Genomic DNA, 18,989 nt, shown 5'->3' on the forward strand with positions numbered 1-18,989 from the left:
CCCGTCAGCTGGTCTTGGCCCGGTATCATTAGTCTGATCTACACCGAGCCATATCCGGACGGCGGCTTCTTGACACTATGTCCTTTGGGCCAAGTGTAGCGATTGGCTTGCACACACAAGACTATACGTATTTAACATGTATTAGGAGACGGGCTTGGCTCTTTCATGCTACGGGCAACGAAGCTTCCTTCCCGTTCACTTCACCGCCATATGTACTTTGCCGGCCTCTGCGTCCCTTCTGCCATTATTTGTTTGTTTCGTGATTGGCCCAATCAGGAAATAAAGTGTGATTTGTATGACAACAGGAAACATTGACGAGGTAAGAGGTCATGCGTACCCTCGATACACGCAACAAAACAATAACCCCTCCTTTTAATGGCCACGAATCGCAAAACCTGCCAGCCAGGCCATCTGTCTTTCTCGACGCCAGTCCAGAGTCCGGTCTGAGGAGCAGCGTCGCGTACTCGAATCGTTACTTCCGAATTCGGCATGGGCTCTCTATCCGGATGACTATTATAACCGCCAATCGATACGGATCAGTCAACGCTTTGTCCGTGCAGCAAACAGTGGCGGCGGCAGCTGCCCCTTTATTCGCCATTGTTCAGCAGCCGACTATACGTATTCTAACGTTGATTTTCCGGGACCCAAGACGCCCGTTCAGCCCAAGCCCCCCACATCGCTTCGTTCCCTGCAGTAGGCAACGGCCAAAATAGATATCTTGCTGCCGGCTTTTTGCGACCAGCCGAAATCCTACCGGCTATTCCTCTCTTGCTGTGATGCGCAATCTCCCCTCTCGTGTTCTTACTCCCAACAGAGCCTGGCCATTCTAGACCGATCCTACGCCTTCATCGCATCAAGAGTAGACGTTTCGTTACTATAGTGGTTTGGCCTTGGCATAGGCGCCCACTTCTCAACACCCGTGAACTGACATGTGACGTATACTTAGCTTCTGACACTCACGGACTCCCGCCCCCATTAAACCACGGCTCAGTCACCGCATCTTTTTCCCTTTGCCGAATCGGCACCGCCCCAGCCTCAGCACCACTCTGTCACGAGGGCTGGTGCCGAGCTTTTTGATGCTGACGCAGCCCAGGATGATAACGTAGAAGACAGAAGCCCGAGTCCATTGCATGGTGCATGCTTGACGGCTCGATTATCGGAACTGTGCTGTGCAGGCTGGAGAGACCAAAGCATCATAGCAATGTGCATATCCGCACTCGACTTGTATTCGCAGACGTAATCTATTTCTGCATCTCTTCATTCATCATGAGTGCAGCACCCGAGGATTTTCCTTCCTTGGATGCAGTGTGCCAACCTGCTTTTAAGTAGTGCCTGCTTGCACTGCTCTTAAAAAGTAAATATAGTAAAACGCCGTCCAATCCGTTGTGCTAATAATGCTGGGGAAAACGCCGGAACTAGGCCAAGGCCCAGGAAACGTGTGGGGGGCCGTGATAGAAGGCCAATAAGCAATACCAAGATCAAAATTGCAAAAGTCCAAACCGTTTCATCTAATGTCCAACTGGAAGGGCTTAAACTTGGCTCCAATGGTGCTGCACCGTGGGCACGTTGGAGCGCGACCGCGATTGTGTTCGCTGACCAGAACGTCGACGCACTCCTGGCACAGACCGCAGATGCATTCAGAGCATGCATAGCTGTCGCGCAATATGGATAGCTTCCGACAGGCAGCGCAGTATATTTGAACAGGAAATAGGGAGTTGGGAGACGAGTCAGAAAGGCCCTGCGAGGGCATATGAAAATTGTGGCCAGACATTGCTGATTCAATCGATGACTCGACAGAGGGGAAGGGCTGCAGATCCGACATGTCTGGCGGTGGAGGCGTCAAGGCATTGTTCAAGGGGGATGCGGTGTATGACTGGAGTTGTGAAGCAAAGTTGAAGGGTGGCATAGATGTTCGACTGTTCATCATGTGGGGTGAGTGATTGGGCGATTGCGGCACCTGTCTACGTCAGCTTTGATCATACACAGGACTGCGAAACCTACAGGGGTCAAATCACGGCTATCTTCTTCAGTTGCTGAAGCAGCAGCGTCAATGAGGTCTTCCCACCGTTTACCCATAATGGCAGCTGCTGTTGCAGGCTCAGCTGAAAATGCTTTTCGGTCATAGCTCATTCTCCGACTGTGGTCTTTTGATTTCTGGCGTTCATGTTTCCCTCGACGAGCATTCTGCCCTATGGACGGCTTCCGAGGCCGGTTCGGCTTAACAGAGTGAGCTCCCGGAGGCAGAGTGGAAGAGCGACCGGGAGGTGAGCGCGCGAGAGAGGATGGCAAGAGCTCTTGCTGGATAGAGCCAGAAGTATAGTATGGTTCTTCGGTGTTGCTCGGTGGGCCTACGGGGGTTGGGGCAAAGCGCGCGCGGGGCCTGAAGTTCTTCGAGTCTGGGTCGGATGCTGCGTCCTGTTCACAGCATGCGTTAGCCTCATAGTATACAGGGAATGCTGCAGTGCGGCTTCTTACCGGATCTGAATCCCAGTCATACTCTGCACGGTGATTGTGTAATGAGGCCAGAGCAGCCGCAGCAGTCGCGGTAGGCAGTAGCGATGGCCGACGCGTTTCGCCAGTCCCTCGAAGAGAATTGGCGCCGAATTCGGACTCGAAGAAGGAATTGTGTTCATTGTTGCTGTAATCATACGTTTGTGGCGCTGCCACTGCCGTCGCTGTAGGAGGAGGAGGAGCTCGTTCTTGCGGTGGTGTATTGACCATTAACAGAAAGCTTTCCTACCAGCGAGCAGATGATATCAGCATGTGATGTGACCAAATTTTTGATATTCTGGAAGCTCGTACCTCTGTTGCTGGAAGCTTGGAAATGTAGTGCTCGGGGTGAGCACGTCGAATGTGCTCTTGCATAGAGCGAAAGCGCTTCTCCTACACATGGTGGATTAGTCGGCAGCTGGGGCAAGACAAGGGAGCTTCGAGGCGTGGGATGACGTGGGGTAACTAGCTCTCTCTCGTGAAGACTTACGCCTGTGCAGCGCTTTCGGCAAGCTGAGCTATCATGGTTGCGCAGCGGGCAGACGACGACGTTGTTCTCGTCACTGACGGAGAAGGAGCTCGTAAGCGGTGCTGCGCGCGAAGGAGGCATGGCTGCAAGCATCAACGGCAGGAGCTTCTCGGCGAAGCAAAAATTGCGCGGGAAGCTCTAGGGCGGGTGAGGGAAGCTGTGTACGGAGGGCGCGCAGCTTCCAGCTGGTCGCGGCGACTACGGGCAAGGTGTGACGAGGAGCTCTCTGGCTCGCACTCAGTCGAGGAAGCTCTGAGCTGAAGTTGCTGCCACTGCAGATAGAAGGGCAAGCGGATGCGGGGCAGCTACGCAAGACCGCGGGGCTTGGGGAAGACCAGGTGAAAGCTTTATTCGAGAATGACGATGTCGCCATGCACAGCGGGCGCGGAGGAGGCGTCAATGGGCGTGCGCTGCTGCTGCTGCTGCTGCTGTTGCTGTTTCTGCTGCGGCTGCTCGTGCTGCTGCAAAAGGCAGAGCTATGTCGCCACGGCAAGCTTCCAGCAAGTGCAAGTGAGCAATCAGACCACAGCCCGGGATCGTGCCTGGGACAAAGGAACCAGGCAGCTTGGAGAAAGAGCTTTGTGCTGCCCAATGACCTACTGTTCCCATAGATTGTTGTGCGCTCCAATCAGACGGCGTCGAGTTGGAGAGCGACTCATCATCGGCACGAGGCTTCGCAGCAGCTCGAGTCCCGTGCACTGCCATAGCTTCAAGCCCGTGAATGCCACTGGACCAGCCCACCCCTGGAGCCTGGTCGTCTGCACTACAAGACCGGCTACGGCGCAACAAACGTGAAAAGATTTTGCTCCCACTGCTGCAACCCCGAGCTAGCTGCACCGTCCGCCGGCAAGGCTGTCACTTTTGCACATGGCCGCATGTCCCAAGGCGAAATCCGGCACGGCTTGGTCGGGCGCCGGGAAGAACGAGAGAAAAATAGGAAGGAAGACAGGGGATGAAAAAAAAAGTACCATCCTGCCAGCCATATTTTTATTTTTTGCCTTAACAGCTGGTGGGATATTGCTGGTAGAGACAGGCGATAAGCGATTGTTTTCTGCTACTACCTTTGTAGTGTTATAGTATGTAACTAAGTACTATGTCTGTAATTTGATTCCAAATGTGGTTACCCATGCCCTCGTGTGCACTTGCTTCTTCCTACCAGGGAGCTCGTCTACGACTACCATTTCCGCGCCCACCTTCCAAGCGTAATCTCGCTCCTATGACAGCTTGACGCAGTATTGCCGTGCCCTGCTTTCTTGGGCTCGCCCCTTCATGTCTCCCACTGTACCGCAGCTGCCTCGTGGTGTGCTTTGCCTGAACTGCCGCTCCTGTCAACCATGTCGCTTTCAGTGCAGTCCTTAAATGGAGACACTTCCTTCCTTCTTACATTCGACCCACCTGCAGCCCCACCATCGTCCCCGGGCTTGTTTCCCGGTTCTTTTACGATTCTAGTTGACCGTAAGTTAGTCCAAAGTTTAGGCGGTGCGAGTCGCCCACACTGGTTCATCGTAGCATGTGACATCCCTAGACGCATGACGGGCATTCTGCTAACGCTTTGTTCCGTGGGCAGCCTGGCTGACTGGGCCATCGATTATCCTCAACTCTGTCTTCTCACACTCAGAGCAAAGGGCAAAGCCGTCCATCTCGAGCCTCCGGGACCTGGATCGCGAGCCCGACCTCGTGCTGATATCCCAAGACAAGCCCGACCATTGCCATGAAGCGACACTGCGTCAACTGCCACCAGACGGCGAGTCGACCATCCTAGCCATTCCCTCTGCAGCCAAGAAGATTCGTTCGTGGAAACACTTTCGTCCCGAGGCCGTACATGCTCTTCCACGATTTGCGCAGGGAAATGACCAATCTATTCATCGCATTGTGCTACCGCCACCTTCGGCTCGAGGAACGTGTGGTGAAGTCACGGTGACCTGGATACCTGCGAAACGCGACATCTCCAAGGTCCACCATGCTATTGGTATAACATACCGGCCTCCATGCACGGTGCTCTCTTCACTCAGCCCAATGCACTACATTGACCTTCCCATGAGCCCACCTCCGTCGCCAGGATCCCCGATGACGATTGCATCGTCGCCTCGCACCATTGTGCCCTCGCCGTACAACAATCGTGAAAAGACGCTGTCGGTCATCTACTCGCCCCATGGAGTTTCATACGACATGATACGGCCATATGCCAGTTCGTATCTTGTTTCTGAATCAGCCTTGCCTCTAACAGCGCTTCTTCATTCTTTTGACTGCGTCGAAAATCCATGGTGGCTTGGCGGCAACATATCAGCCGGGTCTCCGGGTGGGACTGAGATCGCCAAAAGCTTGTACGCAAAAGCTTGGATCTCTGCCCACGATGCAGACAAAGACAATCGTGGATGGGCAGTCAAGCTGACGCAGATTGCACAGCATGCCGCTGGCGAAGTGAGGAAGATGCTCGACGAGGGCGTTGTGAGAAAAAAATTGCCAAATACAGAAGTCATCACATTAAGTTCTGGGGAATGCCATCGGGTTACTACAAGCTGAAGCGCTGCATGTCGCAGGATACAGTTGTCGTGGTATTAGCATCTGGGCCTCGCCAGGATGTGGGTGGCCAGACAGAGAATTGTTCATTAGCCACATTGACCGAGAGAGTGGTGTAGTGTAGAGAGGCTGAGACGGGGCAGGAGCGCTGCATGGTCTTGGCCCGCATGGAGATGAGGTATGTTTGAGTCTGGTGTGGTGAGAGACGGTGGACAAAGTTGCTAGTAGGAGCCTAGAGGATGGCTTGAAACGGTTCGCACTTTGTCGAGCTCTGTGGTCGTTTCTTGTTGCTAGCTAGTTCTATTTTGGGTGACAGGTCAAAGGTAGTGGTAGCGGGATAAGGATAGCAAGTGGTTAGAGATGGCGAGGATGCGGCTATAGTTGCAGTGGACAAGGCTGACGCAGGCTCATGACGACGTGGAGAATGGACCCTGCCACATGAAATGGCAGTGGGGTGCTGTGGTTTCACGTGCGCGTGCACGTGATGTTGGGTGCCCACCTGCGGCGCCCCCTTCTCTTTCCTACACCGCTCGCCTACGAAGGGTTACTTGGTAGTATCACGCTTTTCGCAACAACAGCAATAACAAGAAAGGGCGGCGGGAAGGGCGAAGGCACAGTGTTTCGCAACAAATCACGCACATGGCAGAGGTAGTAGTACATACTGCAGAAAGCAACCAACGTTACCCTGGAGATTGGGGCGTAGGGCTAGCGGCGGACCTGGAGCTAGTTGCTGCCGGCCAGACGCCAGAAGTGCGGCGCAGGCAGACAGGCAGGGCAAGGCCCGGCTCGCATGCTCAAAAGACCGCTGCTTGGCACCACAGCAATGCCGGAATAGACGGATGCGGATGGACAGGCGCAGCATTGACAGGCAACACGCTCAAACAAAAAAGGCCTCTCTCCCTGTGTCGCTTGGCTGTGTGCATGTTTTAGCCATGCAAAGTGAGGAGAGGGCGTTCACAAACCGGGCGTGTGCGAGTGCCACAGCATGACGCCGCACCCGGGCTGCTGGGACTATTGGTGTGGCTGAGGGACGCCGGCTGTTCTTAATCCAGACGCGCAATCTCCCCGTACGACGGCGGTGATGCAGAGCGTTTGCGCTGACATGGCGCACCACGACGCCAGGGAAAAGGCAACAGCTCTAATGGATAATTACGGAGGTATGCACCTCACCAGCGCAGCGATCCGCAGGGCCTGACAGGGGCGGGGTGGAGGTGGAGGTGCACGCTGCTTGTTGTCGGCCGGTGTATGAATGGAATGTAAAGTGGATGCAATCAGGCACTGTCCAAGCGCCAAGCCTAGCGCAAGACGGAAGTCGGGTCACGGCGAGCGAGGGCTGACGGGCGCAGAGCTGCCAACTATTCGAGCTTCACACCCGCCGGCTTCTGTTACTCCTTGAGCTCGACTACACTCCATCCACACACACACATACACGCCCATTCTTGCCGACCCCCGTTGCTTCTGCCCTCGACACCCGCCCGCCCGCGCACAGAGCCACAGCGAGTGAGCGAGAAAGAGACATAGTCGTCACCCTCTCGTCCCCCTTTGGACCGTCGTGCTCCGGTACGGTGCTGCTCCTCGCATCGTCTGCACCACTCGACCCACTCCCCATCTCCCTCCCACACCGCACACACTGGCTTCCCACGCTCCGTCGACCCCGACGACGCAGCGCTCGGCGAAGGCTGCCTCTTTGATGAGCGTCACCATCCATGAGTCGCAGATGATGCCCGCGTATGCCACCGACTCAAACGGTCGTTCTTCCCTTGCACATGGACAAACCGCCGCGTCGACTACACCGCCACCCAGGGACTCCTTCACCAATGGCAACTCGCAGCCCATGAACGCGAAGCTCACCAATAGCATGAACACGACGCACGCACATCCCCACGCACGTTCAACCAGGCCCGAGAGCATCGATAAGCGCTTGTCGCAGGAAGAGAGTCGCTCTAGCTGGCACCGAGGCGACTCACATGACCCCGACACCATGCCCAAGTCGTCCGACACGCAACGCTGGTCGACTGAGCGACCAGCCAGAGACGATGGCTACTTCGCGTCGGTACACAGCACAAAGACCAAGGACAGACTGTGCGGTAGCACAACCCACGTCGAGATGGGCCAAATAGACATAGGCGATGCCACAAGGGAGGCGAGCAAAGACTTTCACATCCCCCACGTGGGTTCACTCCCTACCGCTCCCACTTCGTCATCGCCCCAGTCCCAGGCCGAAGCTGTCACACCCAGCCTGCAGGTCCCAACCAACCAAGCTCAGCGTGCCTCCTCCCCACCCACCTTCACCAATACCAGCAACAACAACAATCCCGGCCCATCACAACACCCTTATCGTCTGCAACAACGTCACACGCTCGAGGTGCCCAAGGTGCAGTCCTCGCGCGCTCGCGAAACCCAGAACAACACCGACGACGTCATTAGCGCAAGCGGTAGATTCTCGCCCAGCCACCCCCACAAGCGCAGAGGCTCCATGTCGCTCGTGCGCAGGAACACGCGATCCATCAACTCTGACATGCCTCCCGAGGAGGTGCCGCAGGATGACGAAGCTGCACGGTGGGCTGAACACATCCGTCAGAAGCGGGCCAGCAAGAGGAAGCGCAAAGAAGACGAGGATGAAGATCGCGTCGTGGTAGGAACAAAGGTGGATCAAAACCACGTCAATTGGGTCACGGCCTACAACATGTTGACTGGTATCCGCTTCACTGTCTCGAGAACAAACGCCAAGATGGACCGAGAACTTACCGACGCCGACTTCGACGCGAAGCACAAGTTCTCGTTTGACATGTACGTGCCGACTGGCTTTCCTGCCGAGACGAAGCTGTTGCTCGAGTTCAGTTTCACTTCGTCTGCCAGGCCTGCTTCTCTTTGACCCTCTGACATGATACTAACAACCTTGCAGAACCGGCAACGAACTCACGCCTTCCGCAAAGTACGACTTCAAATTCAAGGACTACGCGCCATGGGTGTTCCGCCATCTGCGCACCATCTTCAAGCTCGACCCTGCCGACTACCTCGTATCGCTAACTAGCAAGTACATCCTTTCCGAGCTCGGCTCGCCCGGAAAGAGCGGCAGCTTCTTCTATTTCTCCAGAGACTACAAGTACATCATCAAGACTATTCACCATGCCGAACACAAGTTCCTTCGCAAGATACTCAAGGACTACTACAACCACGTACAAGAAAACCCTAATACCCTTCTTTCCCAATTTTACGGCCTGCACCGCGTTAAGATACCCTATGGACGCAAGATCCATTTCGTCGTCATGAACAACCTGTTTCCCCCACATAGAGATATTCACCGCACATTTGATTTGAAAGGTTCAACCATTGGACGAGATTTCAAGGAAGAAAACTTGGCCGCCAACCCTCGGGCAACACTCAAGGACCTGAACTGGTTACGCAGAGATCAGCACCTCGAGTTAGGGCCGGTGAAGAAGAAGATGTTCATTGAGCAGATGCAAAAAGACGTAAAGCTCTTGCAGCGTCTGCACATCATGGACTACTCACTTCTAATTGGTATCCACGATCTGGAGAAGGGCAACGAAGAAAACTTGCGGGACAAGACCCTCAAGGTCTTTTCGCCTGGCGGCGAGGAGTCAGCGGATCAACCACCCAACCAACTCATGCGCACACCATCCAAGTTGGAGAACGCGCGCAAGGCACGAGAACTAAGGCAGATGGTCAAGACACAAAAGCCCGTACCCATGGGTCAAACATCAAGTAAGATGCCCGATGAGCTGGATGATCCTAACCGCGACTTCTACTTTTACTCGGACGATGGTGGCTTCCGGGCTACCCACGAGGATAACGCGCCCGGAGAGGAGATTTATTACCTTGGCATTATCGACTGCCTGACACATGTAAGTTTACTAGGATCATATGGAGAGACTGGGCTGGTGACTAATATTTCTCTAGTACTCGTTCATCAAGCGCATGGAGCACTTTTTCAAGGGCATTGCAAATACCGAGTCTCAAATATCTGCCATTCCTCCAGAACGATACGGAGATCGCTTCATCAAATTCATTAGCGCCGTCACCAAAACCAAAGAGGCAGCCGAGCGTGAGAAGCAAGAACAAGTGACAAACGAACTCAACGATCTCTCGCTTGATGGCGTTAGTGCAACTCCTAACCAGCGGTTGTCAACTGAGCGTGTTATTGAGAAGGCTGAGCATCAAGCCGATCGCTCAAGAAGACACGGTCAGAATGAAGAGGATGTACCCAATTTCCACATGAGGGCAGTACGCAGCCCGTCGGCAGAGAGAGGGGAGATAGGCACTACGCTTCCCGTAGTTGAGGAAGTCGGAGAATCATCCAGCGTCGGTGGGCACAGCAGCCGCAGCGCAACAGATAACGCGGCTGGCGTGAGCGAGCACAATGAGCGATCATCGTCATTGCCATCGCAGTCTGCAGGTACACCCTACCTCGGCCCACCACAACTCGAGACAAGAGCCAGGTCACAATCAAGAGAGAGGGACCAGTCACTCGGGAGGGCGCCACCAACGCCACCAAAAGACGCTGGACGTCCTCCTACACCGCCAAAGGATGACTACATGTCTAACAGGCACTCTGGCCCCCCAACACCCCCCAAGGAGGACAAGAGCAGCAGAGGTATCCCCCGCTCATCGATAGACAAGGACCTCCCACGAACCCCTCTTGAAACCACGATCCGTGTCAACTAAGCAACAATACACTCCAGGGGATCGAACCAGGAAAGATCCGTCTTTTTATTCAATGTAAACACGTCTCTTTTTTTTCCTCTTTTTTTTATGTGTGCGTCTTGTCCATTCTACTCTTGTTAATTCCACCACCAACTTACCACCCATTCGAATCGATATCAAAAACTCTTGTTCATTTTTATTTTCTCTGTATGTCGGGGAGTTTTCTTGCATAACACTCCACCCAACCTCTGTCTCTGCCTCTGTCTTGTGTTCGTCTTTTCAGCGAAGCACTGGAGTTTCACCTCTTTTCTTACCCTACTCTCCTATGTGTCTTTTTTCTTCTTCGCAAACCAACACATTATCTACATCTTTTTTTTGTGCGTTCGCGAATGCATGATACCATGAGTTTGCTCCAACCCGTCCTGCGCCCGCCCGACACCCCGTCATGATTGTTAGATCTGATCGGAAATAGTGGCAGCGTGGGCGTGGCGATTATTTTTGCACCGCGGGATATCGGATCTGCTTGTCTTGTTTATCCTCTTTTCCTTTGTTCTGTTTTGTATGCCGCTGCTTTTTTCTTGAGAAGGGGTTGGAACCAGTTTGTATAGCGTTGGTTAGGCTATGCATGAGTGCGAGGGAGACAGGAAAGTGGAGAGAATCGGGGAAACTGGTCTTGTTTTCCTTCTCCTTTCTTTGTGTTGGAACTTGTTTTTCTTTTCTTCTCTTTTTTGGATGCGGGTTCTGGAAGTCAGTCGGCTTTGGCAAGATTGAATGGGGGGTGTAGGAATATGCAAGCGTGTGCCTGTATATGTGTGTGTCTGTGGATTTGTGAGCGACAAAGGGAAGAGCTGGTGGGAATAGTAGTCGTTTGCGGGTTGGAAAGAGAGAGAGAGGAAGAGAGAAAAAGAGGATATACTATAGCGGTGCTGTGACAAAAGGCACACAGGACACAGACAGATGGACAGACAGAAGGAACATGGGCTGTAGCAGTAGCGGCGCATTAACTGGTAGATAGATGGCAAACAAATTCGAATGCATATATTTCACATTTATCTCCTACTTCAAACATGTGTAGTTATACAGTCTAGGAACTTTAGGGCACACTCAAAGCTGATAGATAGATACAACGCTCGATGTTTACGTCGTCATGCTTGTTGCATTATTCAGAAGATTCAAGACCGCAACGGCCTCAGTCTATCCATCCATCATAGTCTACAATGCTACTACTACTGTTCTTCCTCCCCTTGAAGCAGCCTGCTTACTTGTAAAAGTCAAACTTATCCGCTTCTGTTGCTCCCTTGACCTGGCTCGTGTATGCCTCCTCCAAATCGCTCTGGATGATGTTGTATCGGTTCTTGCGTACGGCTCGCAGACCCGCCTCTTGCATAATGGCTGCGATAATGGCACCGGAAAGTGGGTCGTTGCGCACAATCAAGCTGTCGAGATCTACCTCGGGTGACAGGCTCATTTTGCCGGCAATCGTGGAGAAGATGAGGCGGCGCTCACGGCGGTCTCGCAGCGAGGGGAATTCAATCTTCCTGTCAAGACGACCAGGTCGGAGAAGCGCGGGATCCAGAGTGTCGGCACGGTTGGTGGCCATGATGACCTTGACGTTGGACGTCTGATCGAAACCGTCCATCTGATTGAGCAGTTCCAGGAGAATACGTTGGACTTCTCGGTCGGCACCCGTCTGCGCGTCGAAACGCTTGGTAGCGATGGCGTCAATCTCGTCGATAAAGATGATGGATGGCGAGTTCTCTCGCGCCATTCGGAAGACATCGCGGACCATACGTGGACCCTCACCAAGATACTTTTGCACAAACTCAGACCCTACGACACGGATGAACGAGGCAGTTGTGCTGTTCGCAACAGCCTTGACCAACATCGTCTTTCCGGTACCTGGAGGGCCGTAGAGCAGCACACCACGTGGTGGGTCAATACCAATTTGCTTGTACAGGTCAAAGTGTGTGAGAGGCAGTTCGACGGCTTCCCGGATTTCCTGCTTCTGCATATCCAGACCTCCCACGTCGGCGTATGTGACGTCGGGCTTCTCATCCTGGCCAAGCATGGCAATCGAGGAGTCGGCCTCGGGGGGCAGAATGTCAACAAGAGCATTCGAGTGGCGATGGAGGGCGACAGATGAGGATGGTTTTAGTAATTCGCGGTCGAGGGTGGAGAGGATGCGAACGACATAGTTGGAACCAGTCGATGATTGTACGATGCCGGTGCTATTCATGTCAGTCTCGTGACGCAACTGGTATATTGTGTGTAGGACTTACTTCTGGTCAATTGCCTCCATGAACTGTCCGATGACCAGTGGCACACTCTGGATGCGTTTGATCTCCTCCTGTGCCCTCACAAGCTCGCGCTTTAGACTCCGCTGCTCATCCTTAATGTACTCTTCCTGAAGGTGGATGTATCTGCGGCTGTTAGCCACTTGTTGTCCAGATATGAGACGCGCACTACGCACTCTAATTGCCGTTGTAGTTTCTTGAAGGTGGAGTAATCGTCGTTTCCCTCGGTCGAGAAGCCCTCCAAGGCGTCGAAGTTTGGTATCGATGACGGGAGCTGCTTCTTATGCGGCGGGACTGTGTTGGCCGGGTTCTCGACGGTGGCGTCAGCCATGGTGATGGAATTTCAATAGTCTCGGTATAGATGAGGGTTTGGATTGTAACGGGTCGACGGTTAGAAGACTGTAGCAACTGGGGATTCGACGTGTTGGGGTGTGGGTGAGGCGGTGCTTGTTAGTCGCAATGGTGCTGAAGCTCATAGAAGGCGCGAGCCATCGGGGTTGGGGGCGCTACCGCCGACGTCACGTGAGGGGCATGATCTCACAGCACCCAGTTGCTTCAGACAACACATGTGGCAGGGGGGAGGCAAAGGCAACTTTGCGATATATCAGACTATATATGAGCTGCATGAGGCAAACAGAGAGCATGCATACAGTAGGATCACAATACATGGACCTGACAGCTTGGGATTGGCGCGCCCACCGACCGGGTCGGGTTAGGTATGGCAGGTGAATGGTCATGGACCCTTGTCGACTACTACTCAAAGCAGCGAACGACACCATGGAATCGTATGGCGGGGAGCGACAAGGGAATTGTGGTGTGGGCGTCTCTTCTGGAGGAAGCTCACGGTATTCCACCTAGAGCACGTATCATGCTGAGGCGGCCAGGCCCCAGAGGGAGATTGGCTCGCCGGAGATCAACCGGCGTACTAGGTGGGCGGAGGCAATGGGAATTGGCAGCAATAGCAGTGGAACAGTGGGAATTGCAGAGTCGGCCTGTCAGCGGGGCCAAACACCATGGGCCAGGGCATGTAGAGCAGAGGGGCCCAGGACAGCCAAAGGGACTCGGTGTGGCGCTTTGCTGGGGGTCAGACGGTCGGGCTGGGCGATAGTAGTCAAGCGGTCTGGCGGGTGCCCACTCTCGACGCCCAGCGCAAGCGACGACTGCAGGCACAAGGTGATGTAATAAGTGGAGAGAACGAGCAGATTCCGTGTCACGACGGCCAGAGACGCGGAGAATTCCAATTGAGTTAGGCCTAGGCTTGTGAGCTGCCGGAACGCAGGCACTCGACTGGCCTGTCGTTGTCGCGACGCGCGAACGCGTCTTCCTGCTGCTCGGATGCGACTGGACATGGCCTGGAAATCTGACGTGCGAGGCTCTGCAGCCGTCGTGTCTGCCCGTGCTGGTCCTCTCGCCGTCCTGGAGTCGTAGTCGTCGCCTGTCGAAGCCTCTGGCCGGCCTGCCATGCTGGATGAGGCTAGAGGGCTTTGCTTGGCAACAGCGCCCTTCTCGCTCCACGTCCGCTCCTCAGCACCGCATAGTCCGCAAAGCGCGTCTGCGCTACGTGAACATCTCGACTGCCCCCGGAGCCACGCCATTCCGCCTTGCCCTGATGACAAGAGCATTCTAGCGCTACTCTTCTGTTGCCGCACTGTGTGTTGACTGCTCCCGCTCGCCGCTCTCTGCTGCTGCTGCGTGCTTGTCCGGGGCTGGGCTTTCGTCCATACCCGCTGCTGCTACGGCTAGCAGAGGCGCGTCGTCCATCTCACCATCAACTTGCTTGCTGACGCCGTGCTCGCCAGGTGCTTCCCAAGCCCCCTCACGTGCCTGAACACATACACGCTCCCTCGCCGCTCTCCTCGGCCGACACGCGCCTTTTCACTCGTTCCCGCCGCGACCATCGCCCGTCGGCCCTAGTCGCGCTCCACCATGGACTTCCAGTCTCCCCAGAACGCCATGTACGACACCTCGAGCTTCATCGATCCCAGTGCCATCGCCAACCCCCAGATGAATGGCGCGCGCCCCTACAACCCAATGCCCCAAGTCCCTCAGAAGCGAGACTCCACTGGCGCCGCCCTCTCTCTATCCCGCTCACAGACGCCCTCCCAGCAGCCCCAATTCGGCTTCCAGCACCAACAGCCATTCGCCAACACGCCTTCGCCCACCATGTCGAGCCAGCACTTTGCGCCTAGCCAGATGGGCGGCCAGCGAATGCAGACTGCCTCGCCCGCGCAAAACCCTCATGCGCCCCAGATGTCGCCCATGGGCTTCCAACCCTCGCCCATGAACCAAGCATTCAACGCAAACTCTGGTAACCAATTCCCAGTTCAGTCGGTCCAGCTGTCACAAAATCTGCAGAGTCGCCAGCAGGAGGCGCAGAGGCAGTACGCAATGCGCCTGCAACAGCAGCAGCAGCTGGGCAACCTCGCCGCGAGCAACATGGCCGCGCGACAAGGACAGCAGCCAGGCGCACAGATGCCCGGCGGAATGCAAAACCCCATGCAGCATCCTGGTATGCAGCCAAACATGATGCAAGGTCAACCACAACAACCAAACCCCCAGGTCCAATATCAGCAGTTCCTTAAAAACGTTGCGGCGCTATATGCTCAGCAAAACCGCCCGTTTAACCCGCAGCCTCAATGCGCTGGCCGTGTAATTAATTTGCAGAACCTCTACGCCGCCGTCTTGCGCTTCAAAGGCTCTCGATTCGCTACCCAGCAGAATGGCTGGCCGCGGATCGCACAGATGATGAACATACACCCACAGCAGTTCCCTAATGCCCCTAACGAGTTGCGCCAGATCTACGAAGCAAACTTGCTTCTATACGAAACTGCCTACATCCAGCGACAGCAGCAACAGCAGCAAATGCAAATGCAACAACAAAAGGGCATGCCTCCGCAAGGGCAAATGGGTCAGATGGCACAAATGGGGCAAATGGGACAAATGGGTCAGATGGGCCAGATGGGTCAGATGGGTCAAATGAATCAAATGGCTACCATGGGTCAACAGATGTCCCCAACAAGACCGACAATGCCAGGACAGCAAAACAATATTGCAGGACATCAAGAGTACCTTCAACAGCTGCAAAGATCGCAGGAGTCGTTGAAGCAACAGCAGCAGCAGCAGCAGCAACAACAACAACAACAACAACAACAGCAGCAGCAGCAGCAACAACAGCAACAGCAACAGCAGCAACAACAACAACAACAACAACAACAACAACAACAACAACAACAACAACAACAACAACAACAACAACAACAACAACAACAACAACAGCAGCAGCAGCAACAAGCCCAACAAGCCCAGCAACAAGCCCAGCAACAGCAAGCCCAGCAACAAGCCCAGCAAGCCCAGCAACAAGCCCAGCAGCAGCAACAGCAACAGCAACAGCAACAGCGCCAATCAGTCCCACCTACCCAGCAGCCCCATCAACAAATCGATCCAACCGCGCACCTGCCACAATCAACGCCGTTACAAAGCAATGCAGCACCTCCGAGCGTCAACGGTAACACACCACAGCCAGATATCAATACGCGGAAGAGCCTCAGCAGACAGTTGGAGGGAACCCCTGTTCCAGTCAAAGAACCTAACCAGGTACAACCTTCGCCGATGAAGCAGGAAGAAAATGCTGCAGTCGCCGATCCGGCTTTGCATGCTATCGAAGGACCTGAGAGGCGGAAACCTGTGATAGAGCAAGATGATGGCACAAGAGTCTACCAACCCGCATGGCGAACTCAAGATACCTGGGGAGGTCTCGACTTTGACTCTGACAACTTCAAGAACATGATCGACACCATCACAAACTACAAGCCAAACGTGCCGATGCTGCCAGAGATGGGTGTGATTGACATCCGAGCGATCACCATGAGCATCAGGTCGGGTTTGCCTGGCGAGGCGCGCTTGGGACTCGACACCCTCACACGCTTGACTTATGACAACACTATACAATTCAATCTGGCCCACTGCGAAGATTTGACAGAAGTATTGGTGGAGTATGCAGAAGACCTCTTGGAAACATTGGGCAACGACAATCCCGAAGTCACCGACATTATCGATCTCATGTCCTACGAAGATGTCATGCACCACTGCCGCGAAGAAGCTGCCTCGCTACTGGAAATTCCACAGGCCGGGACAACCGCACACCATCTCAATCGTACCGCTGACCGGCTGCTTGCGATTACCACGATTTTCCGCAACCTATCCTTCCTCGAGGTTAATCATGACTCCCTAGTCAGCCCATCGGTTCTAAAATTCCTCGCAAACTTCATACGCCTTGTGGGCACACGTGTTCTGCTTCTCCGTTCACACATGAACACCTTTGAGTTCATGAAAGACATTGTTACTTTCTTTTCCAATACTAGTGCTAAAGTTGTTCTGCCTAGCCGTGAAGATGCATACGCTGTACTGCACTTCCTATGCGCCTTTGCTCCAATGCCACGACCTACCGAACCTGTCAAGTTCACGCCCTTTGATCCTCAAATCCACCGCTATCTTCCGTCCGCAGTCGACAGTCTCGCAAAGCTGCTCGCTCGTGATGATCCCAACCGGACATATTACAAGCAGATCTTCATCAACGAGGCGACAGCTACACCAGCGTATGACCTCCTGACACGATCCTTTGCCCTCGCCATCTCCGTCGTGCCTGACCGCAACTACATTGAGAACAGGATGTACCAATTGAAGGACCCGCGCCCTAAGGAGGTGCGCATATTTGAGGCGCGTATCGCAGAATCGCGAAAGGCCTATCTCATGCAAGGCATGCTGGCTGCAGACATCCTCGCCAGTCTAGCCCCAGGACCGGAAACTGGCATCTGCCGTGCATGGCTTGAATCAGAGGACGGCTGGGCACATACGCTCCTCAAATTTGCAATGTCTCTCTCAGCCACTGACGCTGCCATCCCTCACCCTCCCCTGCCACCAAACCACCGCGGCCCAAGACCCATGGACCACGACCGAGAAGGTTTCCAACTCATTGTGCACCGTGCGCTATCGACTCTCAAGCGCCTAGGCGACAAGTCAAAGGGCGGCGAGCCCCTTGTCAAGGGCGTGCAGCAAATGAACGGACACATGAACCACGACAGCATGGATGAGGACGAGGATGATGATGACATGGAGATTTTCAGTTTCAACGGTAGCTCATGGAGGGTAAAAGCCGATATTCTACCCCGCAAGGAGACGCTACTTGGTGCACTGTTGACAGCGCAACTCGACGTTCGCAGTCTAAATCAATTCTGTAAGATTGGGTATCTGGACGAGTAAAGGAAAACAAAGGATTAACTTTTTTGGGAAATTCGGGTTGACTTGGAGGTTTGGGGCGGGGGCTGGAATAGAGATGCCTTTTGTTTCTGGGAGTACTTTCAAAAGGGACCGATTCTTTTGGGAGGTTTCTGCTTTGCATAGTGTGTATGTGTATGTATGTGTATCTGAGTGTTTTGTGTGCGTCTCTATGTCTGTGTGTGTATAAGCTTTGGGGGAAAGTGGATGATGTGCGGATACATACACATTTGCATTGGCTGGCATTCTTGATATTTTCTTTTTCTTTTTATGTACTATTCAGTCGTACTATCACAAAGTGTACCTATTTATCTGCTTGCTGGTTGCATTCGTGGAAGGAGCGATGGAAGGACTTCTTGTTACGCGTCATTGTAATGTCTTCTCTAGCCACGCACACAAATCTCTTGGCTCGGCGCCGCTCATGACATGCCCCATGTTTTCATACTCTTTGATCGTCGTCTTTTCTTCTTTGATCCCGAGTTCCGAGAGTCTCTCATAGCATAATCGATGATGCCGTTTAGGAACTAATCTATCGCTTGTTCCTCTCGCTAGGAAGACCTCTACTTCATCGTTCACATCCTTCAGTAACCCAGCCTTTTATCTCAGCGTCGATATACGATCAGATAATGGAAGACAGCCAGATAGTCCGAATAGTCCGCCAAGTCTCCCCGAATACTTTGATACAAGCCCAGTCAACAAAGCCATAGCATGGCCCTGGGAGAAGCCGCCCACAACAATCCTCCTCTCAGACATGCCTTGCACGACAAGATCATCAATCAAACTCGTAATATAATCTACTGAAGCCATAATCCCTTCCTCATCTTCACCATCCTCGAGTTCCGGGCGTGAAGGCGGATACGGAGATAGGCGCGTGGGCAAGTACCACGCTGTGGTTGCAAGATCATGGCCATCAAGGGCATTGGGAAGGACCTAGGTCATGTGCGGTAGTTTTTGTGCCGATTGGAATTGGCATGCTATGCTCTCTACCCCTGAGGCATCATCGCCCAGGCCATGAATGAAGATGACGGCGGAGGATTTGGAGGGGTCGCTTGGTGGGATTGCGGGAGGGATGATTATGGGTGGGGTTCTTTCGGGTGACATGGTCTACTGTTTAAAGAATGCTTATAGATGCTATGAGGTGATAGCATATAGGATGGAATAATGCGAGCAGAATCTAGTTTAGTCCGAATGGTGTACTTGTACCCCACATGGTTGTA

At 53.8% G+C, this 18,989-nt stretch overlaps 8 protein-coding genes across 8 annotated transcripts; 3 read left to right on the top strand and 5 right to left on the bottom strand.

The window, feature by feature from the left end:
* Positions 1-1,504: 1,504 nt before the first annotated feature.
* On the bottom strand, positions 1,505-3,100 carry COCSADRAFT_80153 (uncharacterized protein; the record flags this gene model as incomplete). The annotated part of the gene is made up of 5 exons (XM_007698169.1): positions 1,505-1,957; positions 2,002-2,415; positions 2,476-2,736; positions 2,803-2,883; positions 2,981-3,100. The coding sequence occupies 5 exons, from the start codon at positions 3,098-3,100 to the stop codon at positions 1,505-1,507; spliced, it is 1,329 nt and encodes a 442-aa protein (XP_007696359.1).
* Positions 3,101-4,225: 1,125 nt separating this feature from the next.
* Positions 4,226-5,860, top strand: COCSADRAFT_277499 (uncharacterized protein). The gene is made up of 2 exons (XM_007698170.1): positions 4,226-4,474; positions 4,587-5,860. Exons 1-2 carry the CDS (start codon positions 4,354-4,356, stop codon positions 5,540-5,542), a joined length of 1,077 nt encoding a protein of 358 aa, XP_007696360.1. The 5' UTR covers positions 4,226-4,353; the 3' UTR covers positions 5,543-5,860.
* Positions 5,861-7,259: 1,399 nt separating this feature from the next.
* On the top strand, positions 7,260-10,225 carry COCSADRAFT_80089 (uncharacterized protein; the record flags this gene model as incomplete). Its single annotated transcript, XM_007698171.1, has 3 exons — positions 7,260-8,329; positions 8,445-9,405; positions 9,461-10,225. The coding sequence occupies 3 exons, from the start codon at positions 7,260-7,262 to the stop codon at positions 10,223-10,225; spliced, it is 2,796 nt and encodes a 931-aa protein (XP_007696361.1).
* Positions 10,226-10,626: 401 nt separating this feature from the next.
* Positions 10,627-11,247, bottom strand: COCSADRAFT_277480 (uncharacterized protein). The gene has a single exon (XM_007698172.1). The coding sequence runs from the start codon at positions 11,203-11,205 to the stop codon at positions 10,819-10,821; it is 387 nt and encodes a 128-aa protein (XP_007696362.1). The 5' UTR covers positions 11,206-11,247; the 3' UTR covers positions 10,627-10,818.
* On the bottom strand, positions 11,232-12,952 carry COCSADRAFT_33722 (uncharacterized protein). The gene is made up of 3 exons (XM_007697420.1): positions 12,675-12,952; positions 12,484-12,624; positions 11,232-12,432 (listed from the first exon to the last, which is right to left on the bottom strand). Exons 1-3 carry the CDS (start codon positions 12,827-12,829, stop codon positions 11,463-11,465), a joined length of 1,266 nt encoding a protein of 421 aa, XP_007695610.1. The 5' UTR covers positions 12,830-12,952; the 3' UTR covers positions 11,232-11,462.
* A 541-nt stretch (positions 12,953-13,493) lies between these two features.
* COCSADRAFT_157261 (uncharacterized protein) lies at positions 13,494-13,961 on the bottom strand (the record flags this gene model as incomplete). Its single annotated transcript, XM_007698173.1, has 1 exon — positions 13,494-13,961. One exon carries the CDS (start codon positions 13,959-13,961, stop codon positions 13,494-13,496), a length of 468 nt encoding a protein of 155 aa, XP_007696363.1.
* On the top strand, positions 13,957-17,936 carry COCSADRAFT_277515 (uncharacterized protein). The gene is made up of 2 exons (XM_007698174.1): positions 13,957-14,148; positions 14,298-17,936. The coding sequence occupies exon 2, from the start codon at positions 14,425-14,427 to the stop codon at positions 17,755-17,757; it is 3,333 nt and encodes a 1,110-aa protein (XP_007696364.1). The 5' UTR covers positions 13,957-14,148; positions 14,298-14,424; the 3' UTR covers positions 17,758-17,936.
* COCSADRAFT_350576 (uncharacterized protein) lies at positions 17,937-18,873 on the bottom strand (the record flags this gene model as incomplete). Its single annotated transcript, XM_007698175.1, has 3 exons — positions 17,937-18,332; positions 18,390-18,702; positions 18,760-18,873. 3 exons carry the CDS (start codon positions 18,871-18,873, stop codon positions 18,139-18,141), a joined length of 621 nt encoding a protein of 206 aa, XP_007696365.1. The 3' UTR covers positions 17,937-18,138.
* Between the last annotated feature and the right edge of the window lie 116 nt (positions 18,874-18,989).

The sequence above is a fragment of the Bipolaris sorokiniana genome (assembly GCF_000338995.1).
Source record: "Bipolaris sorokiniana ND90Pr unplaced genomic scaffold COCSAscaffold_2, whole genome shotgun sequence".
NCBI classification, from domain to species: Eukaryota; Fungi; Ascomycota; class Dothideomycetes; order Pleosporales; family Pleosporaceae; genus Bipolaris; species Bipolaris sorokiniana.